The sequence below is a fragment of the Pan paniscus genome, chromosome 18 (genome assembly GCF_029289425.2).
Source record: "Pan paniscus chromosome 18, NHGRI_mPanPan1-v2.0_pri, whole genome shotgun sequence".
Taxonomy (NCBI): domain Eukaryota; kingdom Metazoa; phylum Chordata; class Mammalia; order Primates; family Hominidae; genus Pan; species Pan paniscus.
The window spans coordinates 36814601-36826217 of record NC_073267.2 but is presented as its reverse complement, the minus strand read 5'-3'; the positions used below and the strand labels follow the sequence as shown (position 1 = coordinate 36826217).

Genomic DNA, 11617 nt, shown 5'->3' with positions numbered 1-11617 from the left:
TAGCTTGTTTGTGCTCAAAAAATGAAGCAGCCTGGGCGTGGTGGCTCATGCTTGTAATCCTAGCACTTTGGGAGGCTGAGGCAGGCAGATCGCTTGAGCTCAGGAGTTCGAGACCAGCCTGGGCCACAAAGTGAGACCCCTGTCTCTACAAAAAGATGCAAGAATTAAAAAATTAGCTGGGTGTTCTGGTGCGTGCCTGTGATCCCAGCTACTTGGGAGGCTGAGGTGGGAGAATGGCTTGAGCCTGGGAGGCAGAGTTTGCAGAAAGCAGAGATCGCGCCACTTCACTCTAGCCTGGGCAACAGAGCCAGTCCCTGTCTCAAAAAAAAAAAAAAAAAAAAAAAAAAGAATGAAGCAGTTGTTGGTCAGGACAGGACTGTAAACAGGGCTGACACACTCAGATGTGTCAAACATCGCTAATGCCAAAGGTGACAGAGTCATTTGTTTTCATCCAAACATTTGAGAAAGTTGGACGAGGTGACTCACGCCTGTCATCCTAGAGCTTTGGGAAGCCAAGGCAGGAGGATCATTTGTGATCAGGAGTTTGAAACCAGCCTAGGCAAAATAGCAAGACCCCCATCTCTACAAAAAATAAGCCGGGCATAGTGGCCCACACCTGAGGTGGGAGGATCCCTTGAGCCCATGAGTTTGAGCCTGCAGTAAGCTATGATTGCACCACTGCACTCCACCCTGGGCATACAGTGAGACCCTTCCCCCAACCAAAAACATTGAGAGCAGCTCTTGATGAGTGAACTGTACTTCGTGGTCAGCAGTTCTGGGTAGTAATTTCAGAGCTGTCCTTTCAGCCCTTGGAGCTGATGCAGGACCTTAAACATGAGCGCTGGTGGAGGAGGGAGGGTTGGGAAGGTGCATCAAGGTAGATGAAGAGTGTCCCTGGGGTTGGGCCAACTGGCGGTCCGTCTCTGGTCCAGTGTGTTCACCTTGCCCCCGTCTGACCTTCTGCAGTTGGTATTCCGAGTTGAGTTTGACTACGTGAGAGCTGCTCTCAGCTTTAACTGCCTTTCCCAAGACAGCCCTTGTTTTTATTCTAAAGCTGTGGTTCTCAACTGGAAGCAGTTTTGCCACCCCAGGGGACATCTAGCAGTGTCTGGAGACATTTTTGATTGTCATGAGTGGAGGAAGGGGTGCTACTGGCATCAGGTGGGCAGAGACCAGGGATGCTGCGGAACATCCCACGATACACAGAAGAGCTCCCCTCACGACACAGAATGACGCAGCCCAAGAGTCACAGTGCAGAGTTTGTGGCCAGCTGCGGTGGCTCACGCCTGTAATCCCAGCACTTTGGGAGGCCAAGGTGGGAGGATCGCTTGAGGCCTGGAGTTCAAGACCAGCCTGGCCAATATGGTGAAACCTCATCTCTACTAAAAATACAAAAATTAGCCAGGCATGGTAGCGCATGCCTGTAGTCCCAGCTACTTGGGAGGCTGAGGCACGAGAATCACTTGAACCCAGAAGGTGGAGGTTGCAGTGAGCTGAGATTGCGTCACTGCACTCCAGCCTGGGTAACAGAGCGAGACTGTGTCAAAAAAAAAAAAAAAAAAAAAGACTTAGCAACTATTATTACTAGTATTAGTATTATTAATTTGTCAGGCTCACTGAATTTTCTCAAAAATTTGGCAAATTTTTGAGAAAACATTCTCAAAACATTTGGCAAATCTGTGGCCAAATGTTGTTTTGGGGACCCAAGGCTCATAGGAGCAAAATAGCTTTCAGGTTTCTGGATCTGCCAGAGACTCAAGTGTCCTGTTGTGTGTTTTGTGTCTCAGTGAGGGAAAGGGAATATGTAGCACCTTCCAAATGGATTTGACCTTGACTGCCCCACTGTTTGAAGAGCTTCTCAACCTCCGCAGCTCCACCCCAGCCCAGATATTTCAGGGAATTAGGGTTCCAAGGGGCATGCTATGGAAAACACCATTCTAGCATGAGTCAAAGCTTCTCATCCCCCATCTTGCTGTCTTTTGACCAAAGCAGATTTTGCACGTCGTAACTGTCAGAGACATCAAAGCCAGAGGGAATCCAGCCTGCTCCAAGCTCTCCTTTTTTGGACAGAGACTGAATCTTTGCACTTGATCTTGTTTGTGTTTTTAAGTCTGAGGTTAGACAGGGTTCCAGGCAATGGAGGCGTGCGTGTCCTTTTATTTTTCTGTTGTAGCTTTTGCTATTTTTTCTGACTTTTAAGGCAACTCATCCACATGGCAATTAGAAAGAGCCCACTTAGGTCTGGGCGCAGCGGCTCATGCCTGTAATCCCAGCACTTTGGGAGACCGAGGCAGGCAGATCACTTGAGGTCAGGAGTTCAAGACCTCAGCCTGGGCAACATGGTGAAACCCCGTCTCTACAAAGAATACAGGAAAATAGCTGGGCATGGTGGCAGGTGCCTGTGGTCCCAACTATTTGGGAGGCTGGGGTGGGAGGATCACTTGAGCCTGGGAGGTGGAGGTTGCCGTGAGCTGAGGTCATGCCACTGCACTCCAGCCTGGGCGACAGAGCAAGACCCTGTCTCAGAAAAAAAAAAAAAGAAAAAAAAAGAAGTCCACTTTACTTGTCATAGTGCTTAGAACAAATGAAACACTCTCCTAGTCCTCTTGGGATGTAATTGGCTACCATCTGCACAAACTCTTCATTATTGCACAATAATATCAATATACTTAATGCTACTGAACTGTGTTTAAGTGGCCGAGGTGGTGAATGTTAGCTGTATTTTACCACAGTGAAAGATAAGAGGGAAGGAAAATGAAGTGTACTTTACAACCAAAAAAGTATGCACACCATGAGTGTGCAGCTTGATGAATTTTCGAGAGGATATATTTTTTATAGATGGGGGTCTCACTCTGTCACCCAGGCTGCAGTGCAGTGGCATGATCACGGCTCACTGCATCCCTGACCTCCTGAGCTTAAGTGATCCTCCCACCTCAGCCTCCTGAGTAGCTGGGACTGCAGGTGCACACTATCACAACCGGTTAATTTTTGTATTTTTGCTAGAGACAAGGTTTCACCATGTTGACCAGGCCGGTCTCAGCCTCCTGGGCTCAGGTTATCCTCCTACCTCAGTCTTCCACACAGGTAATTAAAAAAATTTTTTCTTAGAGATGGGTCTTGCTGTGTTGGCCAGGCTGGTCTCAAACTCCTGGGCTCAAGTGGTCCTCCCATCTTGGCTTCTCAAAGTGCTGGGATTACAGGCATGAGCCATGTCACCCGGCCCAACAGTTTGATGAATTTTCAGAAAGTGAACACTCAGAGGGCTGGCATTCAGATGAAGATCTAGAGGTCAACCCTCACAAGCCCCCCTCACGTTCTGTCCTTGCAATCATTGCACACCCGAGGCTCATTCATTCCTTATCTGAGTTCTATCACCGTAGATTAATTCTGCCTGGTTTTGGACCTCAGTTCAATAGTCACAGAACCTGTGCCTTTTGTGACCACCTTCTTTTGCTCAAGGATGTGTTGTGAGATGTCCTTTTTTGTGGTGTGGAGCTGTAGTTTACTTCACCTGATTCGAGTCCTATTTTGGGTGTTCGTAATGCGTCAGGTACTGTGCCAGGTGCCTTACAGGATTGATTCCTTTATGGGCATCTGACAAGCCCACCCACCTTATGTGAAAGGCAGAACCAAATAGACTCCAGAATGAGACCCAGGTTTGGGTCCCGGCTCTGACACTTCTTTTTTTTTGAGATGGAGTCTGACTCTGTCACCGAGGCTGGAGTGCAGTGGTATGATCTCAGCTCACTGCAACCTCCACCTCCCGAGTTCAAGTGATTCTCCTGACTCAGCATCCCAAGTAGCTGGGGCTACAGGCACATACCACCAATCCTGGCTAATTTTTAATTTTTGTATTTTTAGTAGAGACAGGGTTTCACAATGTTGGCCAAGCTGGTCTCAAACTCCTAACCTCAAGTTATCCCCCCACCTCAGCCTCCCAAAGTTCTGGGATTATAGGCATGAGCCATCACACTCGGCCTACTTGTGATCAATCTTACTTCATCTTCACACCCTCCCATTTCTCTTACGCATCCTCCAGTTTCTCTCTCTCTCTCTCTCTCTCTCTCTCTCTCACACACACACGATCTGCTGCGACACCTTAAGAAACAAGAGATTATCAAGGAATGATTGAATATTTTGCCGCATTTCCTATTTTGCTGCCTGTTTAAACTAACCTCAGTTATACTATTAAAAGAAGACGCATCGTATCAAGCCACTTCTGTGACTATGGCTGTCCAGAAATAAACGTAATTAAAACAACCAACAGTAGTAAATGCTATTGGTTAGGAATGAGCGAAATGGCTTAGAGTCACCGGAAGTGAGAAAGGGTATAGAAACAGAAGGTACTTGGTGTAGACCAGGGGTGTCCTATCTTTTGGCTTCCCTGGTCCACCCCAGAAAAAGAAGAATTGTCTTGGGCCACACGTAAAATACACTAGCACTAATGATAGCTGATGAGCTAAAAAAAAAAAAAAATCGTGAAAAAATATCATACTGTTTTAAGAAAGTTTATGAATTTGTATCGGGCCACATTCAAAGCCGTCCTGGGCCCCATGCAGCCTGTGGGCTGCAGGTTAGACAAGCTTGGTGTAGAGAGTTTCATCTAAACCTCATGGCAGCTCTGTAGGGCACCCATTAGGTCCCCAGTATTAATATACAGTAAATCTGAGTCTCAGAGATCTACGTAAGTCACCCAGAAGCACGCATTCTGCAGTGGCAGAGTCACGTTTGAATTAGCATCTGATTGCAAAGTCTGGGTGTCTTTTCATGACTGCAGGTTATCTTACCTCTCAAGAGGAGGCAACCAATCAAATGTTGCCAGCACCAATGAACTTGTACTTTCTTTAGGCTCAGAAAGATCTTTTAGGCTAATGAAAATGCCCTCTGTTTATGAAATGTTCTTGTTCTCTGTGGCTTTCTCTTTTTTGAGACAGGGTCTCACCCTGACACCCAGGCTGGAGTGCAGTGATGTAATCATAGCTCACTGCAGCCTCAAACTCCTGGGCTCAAGCAACCCTCCTGCCTCAGCCTCCTAGTAGCTGGGACTACAAGCACGCATCATCATGCCTGGCTGATTTTTTTTTAAGGGATGGGGTCTTGCTATAGTGCCCAGTCTGGTCTCGAACTCCTGGGCTCAAGCAATCCTCCTGCCTTGGCCTCCCAAAATATGGGATTATACATGTGGGCTACTGCCAGCCTCTTTTCTTTCAATTATTTTTTAATCTATAGGTTCCCCTCCTTTTTGTTTGTATTTTATTTGTTAAAGAAAGAGAGTCCTGGCCGAGCGTGGTGGCTCACACCTGTAATCTCAGCACTTTGAGAGGCCAAGGCGGGTAGATCACCTGAGGTCAGGAGTTTGAGACCAGCCTGGACAATATGGTGAAAGCCCGTCTCTACTAAAAATACAAAATTAGCCACGCATGGTGGCATGCACCTGTAATCCAACTCCTCGGGAGGCTGAGGCAGGAGAATCACTTGAACCTAGGAGGTGGAGGTTGCAGTGAGCCAAGATCCCGCCGTTGCACTCTAGCTGGGCGACAGAGCATAGTCTCTCACCTTTGGGATTTTAATGCATTGGTTAGCATGCTCTCCTGTGCCTTGCATTTTCCACAGACAGGCGTCAGATCTGGAGGCTTCATCACTTTCATCCCCCATCTCCATCCCCTTTTCTTTTTAGCAAGAATATGTCATTAGTGGTAACGGCACTTCCTGTAGTGGCCCATCTGCAGGCATGTAATGTTTATAATGTCTAGTCAGCTCTCTCTTTTTGTGATGTTAGGGTTAATTAGTAGATTTAGGTGATGGCAGGCGGACCCATCCCTTAAAAATTCCACAAGAGCTCTTCATCTGATATAGTCAGTCTTGTGGTGGGGACCCTAGACCAGCATCATCATCATCACCACCCGGAAGCTGGTTAGGAATGCATATTCTTGGGCCCCATCCCAGTCCTACTGACTCAGAAGCTAATGCACCAGGAAATGTGAGCCCTATTGGCCTAATGGTTTTAGCAATTACTGGTAGAACTTGCCAACTTGCCAAGACCCTTTCTTTCTTCCTTTCTTTTTTTTTTTTTTTTTTGAGACGGAGTCTCACTCTGTCGCCCAGGCTGGAGTGCAGTGGCGCATCTCCACTCACCCACTCACTGCAAGCTCCGCCTCCCAGGTTCACACCACTCTCCTGCCTCAGCCTCCCGAGTAGCTGGGACTACACACGCCCGCCACCACGCCAGGCTAATTTTTTTTTCTTTTCTTTTTTTTTTTTTTTTAGTAGAGACAGGGTTTTGCCGTGTTAGCCAGGATGGTCTCGATCTCTTGACCTCGTGATCTGCCCGCCTCAGCCTCCCAAAGTGCTGGGATTACAGGCGTGAGCCACCGTGCCCGGCCTCTTCCTTCCTTTCTTTCTTCTTTCTTTCCTTCCTTCCTTCCTTGGCAAAGTCTTGCTCTGTTGTCCAGGCTGGAGTACAGTGGCATGATCTTGGCTCATTGCAACCTCCACCTTTGGAGTTCAAGTAATTCTCCTGCCTCAGCCTCCTGAGTAGCTGGAATTACAGGCACATGCCACTATGCCCAGCTAATTTTTGTATTTTTTAGTAGAGACAGGGTTTTCCCATGTTGACCAGGCTGGCCTCAAACTCGACCTCAGGTGGTCTGCCCGCCTGGGCTTCTCAAAGTGCTGGGATTACAGGTGTGAACCACCGTGCCCAGCTTGAGACCCACTATTTTATTAGCTTTATAAACAGTTACATCCTAGTTTTATTGTTCTGCATGTATTCGCTGGAATTCTTCCATGTAGAAGGGAGTCTTTTTTAAGATAGGGTAACTGGAGTCAGGGGCAGGACACTGTTGGTCTTACTATGAGCTAAGCCAAATTCAATAACAATTTTAAAATGCAGAAAGGAGGATTGTTAAACTTAGGACAATACATGTTGTCTACCAGATCTTTATTTCTCTTTCTGGATATCTGAAGTGATTATTCAGATTTAGATGGGATTTCCTCATTTCTCTGCCTTTTTTTTTTTTTTTTTGGATGAAGTCTTGCTCTGTTGCCTGGGCCGGAGTGCAGTGGCACCATCTCAGCTCACTGCAACCTCTGCTTCCTGGGTTCAAGCGATTCTCGTGCCTCAGCCTCCCGAGTAGCTAGGATTACAGGTGCCTGCCACCAAGCCCAGCTAATATTTTTGTGTTTTTAGTAGAGATCAGGTTTCGCCATGTTGGCCAGCTGGTCTTGAACTCTGGACCTCAAGCAATCCTCCTACCTCAGCCCCAACAAAGTGCTAGGATTACAGGTGTGAGCCACTGCACCTAGCCGCCACTTCTTTTTCATCAGCTACGCTATCAGGTCTCCCAGCAGAAAATCTCTGAGCAAATCAACTTCCAGGTTTGTTTTTTGTTTTTTTGAGACCGAGTTTCGCTCTTACTGCCCAGGCTGGAGTTCGGTGAGAGGCACAATCTTGGCTCACTGCAACCTCCACCTCCCGGGTTCAAGTGATTCTCCTGCCTCAGCCTCCCGAGTAGCTGGGATTATAGGCGCATGCTACCACGCCCAGCAACTTTTTGTATTTTTAGTAGAGATAGGGTTTCACATGTTGGCCAGGCTGGTCTCGAACTCCTGACCTCAGGTGTTCCATTGGCCTTGGCCTCCCAAAGTGCTGGGATTATAGGCATGAACCACTGCAACCAGCAGCAGGTTCTTAAAATTCGTTTTTAAATTATTATTTTCAGCCCTGAAAGGAAAAAAATAGGTATTGGAATATCTGCCACTCCCATTCTGTCTTGCAAAATCTGCATCACCCAAAAGGTTGGGTTTCAGGAGTTGGCTGCTCAGCTCTAGGGATCCAGGAGTGGGACATGGGTCTTTATTCTGTCGCTGTGGGATCTGGGGCCCAAGCGTGGGGATTATCAGTGAATTCAAAGGAGTTGTGAATTCCCTGCTGAAGGAGGGATGTCAACCACGCATAGATCCTGGTGGCCATATGTCGTCACTTAGCCAGCAACTCAGTTCTTTGGAGCCCAGCAGCAAGAGGTAGAAGGGGCTGTAAGCCAGTGTTTCCAGGACAGCCCCTGCAGCTATGGTCAGAGAGTCAGGAACAGGGGGCCGGACAGGCCTATAGAGTGTGTTGTCTCTGTCCCTCTCCTCATAAACACATCGGATAACAGGACAGATAACGTGAATCTACCATCCATGGGCTTCCCATGTAGACAGGACATTTAATGACCTAATCTTCCATCAAGAGAGACTTCCCCTTCTTAATTTAGTTACCCTAAGGAACAATTTGTATAGAAAAGGCAGAATCAAGATTTTCACATTTCCACCCCACTTTCTGTACCCATTTAAAAAATAATGCATTTGGGGCTGGGCACAGTGGCTCACCCCTGTAATCCCATCACTTTGAGAGCCCGAGGCTGGTGGATCACTTGAGGTCAGGAGTTTGAGACCAGCCTGGCCAACTTGGCGAAGCCCCGTCTCTACTAAAAATACAAAAATTAGCTGGATGTGATGGTGCACGCCTGTAACCCTGGTTACTCAGGAAGCTAAGGCAGGAGAATCGCTTGAACCCAGAGTGCAGTGAGCCAAGATTGCACCACTGCACTCCAGCGTAGACAACAGAGCAAGACTCCATCTCAAACAACAACAACAAAAATCATTTTGAACAAATGCATTTAAATATATTTGTCTTTCAACACTTTTTGGGGTGTTAGGGTGATGGACATATAATTATTTTTCTTATTGATATTCACACTGTCTCGTATTTGACCAGATAGAACCCTAGTATAATATTTTGGTATGCAGTTTTCTAGACTTTTAGAAATGTACACACAAACATATAAAATGAAGACAAATACTTTATGACAAATATTTTAATCAGCTTTATTGAGGTATAATCTATATAAAGTAAAACTCACCGATTTAAAACAAATTCAAGTTTTTTTAAGTGTACAGCTTGAGTGAGTTTTTTCAACTTAAAAAATTTATTTCTTAATTGACAAATAATCATACATGTTCATGGAGTCCATAATGATTTTTTTAGTTGTTTGGTTGGTTGGTTTTGAGACAGGGTCTCGCTCTGTGGCCCAGGCTGGAGTGCAGTGGCATGACTACAACTCACTGCAGCCTTGACCTCCTGGGCTCTAGCTGTCTTCCCGTCTTAGCCTCCTGAGTAGCTGGAACCATAGGCATGCACCACCGTGCCAGGCTAATTTTTAATTTTTTTACAGAGACAGGGGCTTCTTATGTTGCCCAGGTTGGTCTTGAACTCCTGGCCTCAAGGGATCCTCCTGTCTCAGCTTCCCACAGTGCTGGGATTACAGGTGTGAGCCACTGAGTCCAGCTCTTAGTAATGTTTTGACATTAATACATATAATGTGTGGGGAGATAAGATCAGGATAATTAGCATATCCATCATCTCAAGCATTTACCTTTACTTTTATTTTGCTACTTCCTATATAATGACATTTATCATCTCTTTGTGTTGGGAACATTCAATGTCCTTCTTCTAGCTCTTGGAAACGATGTAATATTTTATTGTTCACTTTACTCATCCTATAGTGGATAGAACATTCTTAATGAGTTTTGACAAATGTATACAGTCTTGTAAGCACCACCATGACCACAGGGAATACTTTTATCACCCCGAAAGGTGGTGCCTCTTACCTCTTATGTACCTCTTCTGTGCCTCTTACTAATCCATTCCTTTCCTTGCCACTGGCAACTCTTTTTTTTAATTTTTTTGAGACAGCGTCTCACTCTGTCACTCAGGCTGGAGTGCAATCGTGCAGTCTCGGGCCCACGGCACGCAGGTAGGCCAGGTGCACTGTGGCCTTCACCTGTAGCACACATGAGGGAGAGGGAGGCAGAGAGAGCCCCCAGCGGGAGGGGTGAGTTGAGGCAAGGCCAGGCGAGGCTCCCAGAAAACATGCCCATGGCAGATGGAACCACCACGCAGACCTCACCGGTTCTCCCGCCGTGCCTCCCACCAGGAGCACCATTTCCCTGACAGGCCCCAGCCAGCCTTAGAACCCCCATCTCCTATACAATCCCCAGGGAGCTAGTATTAATATTTTTTCTTTTCTTTTTTTTTTTTTTTTGAGGACAGGGTCTTGCTTTGTCGCCCATGTCACCCAGGCTGGAGTACACTGGCATGATCATGGCTCACTGCAGCCTTGAACTCCTAGGCTCAAGTAATCCCCCCGCCTCAGCCTCCCGAGTAGTCAGGACTATAGGTTTGTACCACCATGTTTTGTTAATTTTCATAGTTTTAAAGAGATGGAGTCTCGCTATGTTGTCCAGGCTAGTCTCAGACTCCTGGCCTCAAGCGATCCTCCCTCCTCGGCCTTCCAAAGTGCTTGGATTACAGGTGTGAGCCACCACACCCAGCTAGAAGGGTTTTCTTGAACACCCACCATAGGTCAGGCATGTGTCTCTCCTTATAACAACCTCCATTTCACAGATAAGGAAACTGAGGCACAGAGAGGTTCAGCCACTGGCTTAAGGTCCTGCTCCTACAAATCTGAAGTTCTCTGCACAGCTGCAGCCAGACGGGACTGTTGAAAACATTAATCTAATTATATCTTGTCGTTGGCCTGTCCATGGCTATCTCTTGCTCTTAGAAGAAATCCCAGCCAGGAGAGGTGGCTCATACCTGTAAGCACTTTGGGAAGCCAAGGCGGGTGTGTCACCTGAGCTCAGGAGTTTGAGACCAGCCTGGACCAACGTAGTGAAACCCCATCTCTACTAAAAATACAAAAATTAGCCAGGTGTGGTGGCAGGCACCTGTAGTCCCAGCTACTCGAGAGGCTAAGGCAAGAGAATCGTTTGAAGCCAGGAGGTGGAGGTTGCAGTGAGCTGAGATTGCGCCATTACACTCTTCTCTGGGCGACAAGAGCGAAACTCTGTCTCAAAAAAAAAAAAAAAAAGAAAGAAAGAACGAAAGAAAGAAATTCCAAGCTTTTTATCTCACCCCCACTCACTGCCTGCCAGCCTCATGGGACCCCTTTCTCTGGCACCCTAAGCTACTTCCCACCTCGGAGCCATTGCACCTGCTGCTCTCTCTGCCTGGAGCGCTCTTTCTCCTGCCCTTTGTATGATTGGTTCCTTCACACATTCTTTGGGGAAGCTCAAATGTCACTTCTCAGAGCATCCTGTCCATACCAACCATGGTATGGTTTCTCAGTGGTCTCTATTTCATCATTATTTCTTTTAAGAGGCAGGGTCTCACTCTGTCACCCAGGCTGGATTGCAGTGATGTGATCATAGCTCACTGCAGCCTCGAACTCCTGGCCTCAAGCAATCCTCCTGCCTCAGCCTCTGAAAGTGTTGGGATTACAGGCATGAGCCACTGCGCCTGATCATTCTTATTTTCTTTATAGCACTTATTGTTATTGGACATAGCTTACTTATTAGCATAATTATTTACTCTCCGTCTATCCTCACTAGTGTCTAATCTCTACCAGACTTAGCCTGGCACATAGTGGGTATCGTGTACATGTTTGCTGGATGGTCGAGAGGGTAGGTGGGTGAATAATTGAGCGGGTGGGTAGGTAGGTAGGTGTGTGAATGACTGGATGAATGGATGGAAAGATCAATGAATGGATGAACAGCTGAACAGACAGATGTATAG

General features: G+C 46.8%; 1 protein-coding gene across 1 annotated transcript in view; it reads right to left on the bottom strand.

Annotated features, from left to right (window-relative positions):
- Positions 1 to 9651: 9651 nt before the first annotated feature.
- Positions 9652 to 11617, bottom strand: part of LOC134729300 (ATP-binding cassette sub-family C member 6-like) — a 44958-nt gene continuing 42992 nt past the window's right edge. The window contains exon 19 of the mRNA XM_063597581.1: positions 9652 to 9824. Within this exon, the coding sequence (XP_063453651.1) occupies positions 9753 to 9824 (72 nt within the window). The 3' untranslated portion in view covers positions 9652 to 9752. The remainder of the gene's footprint in view (positions 9825 to 11617) is intronic.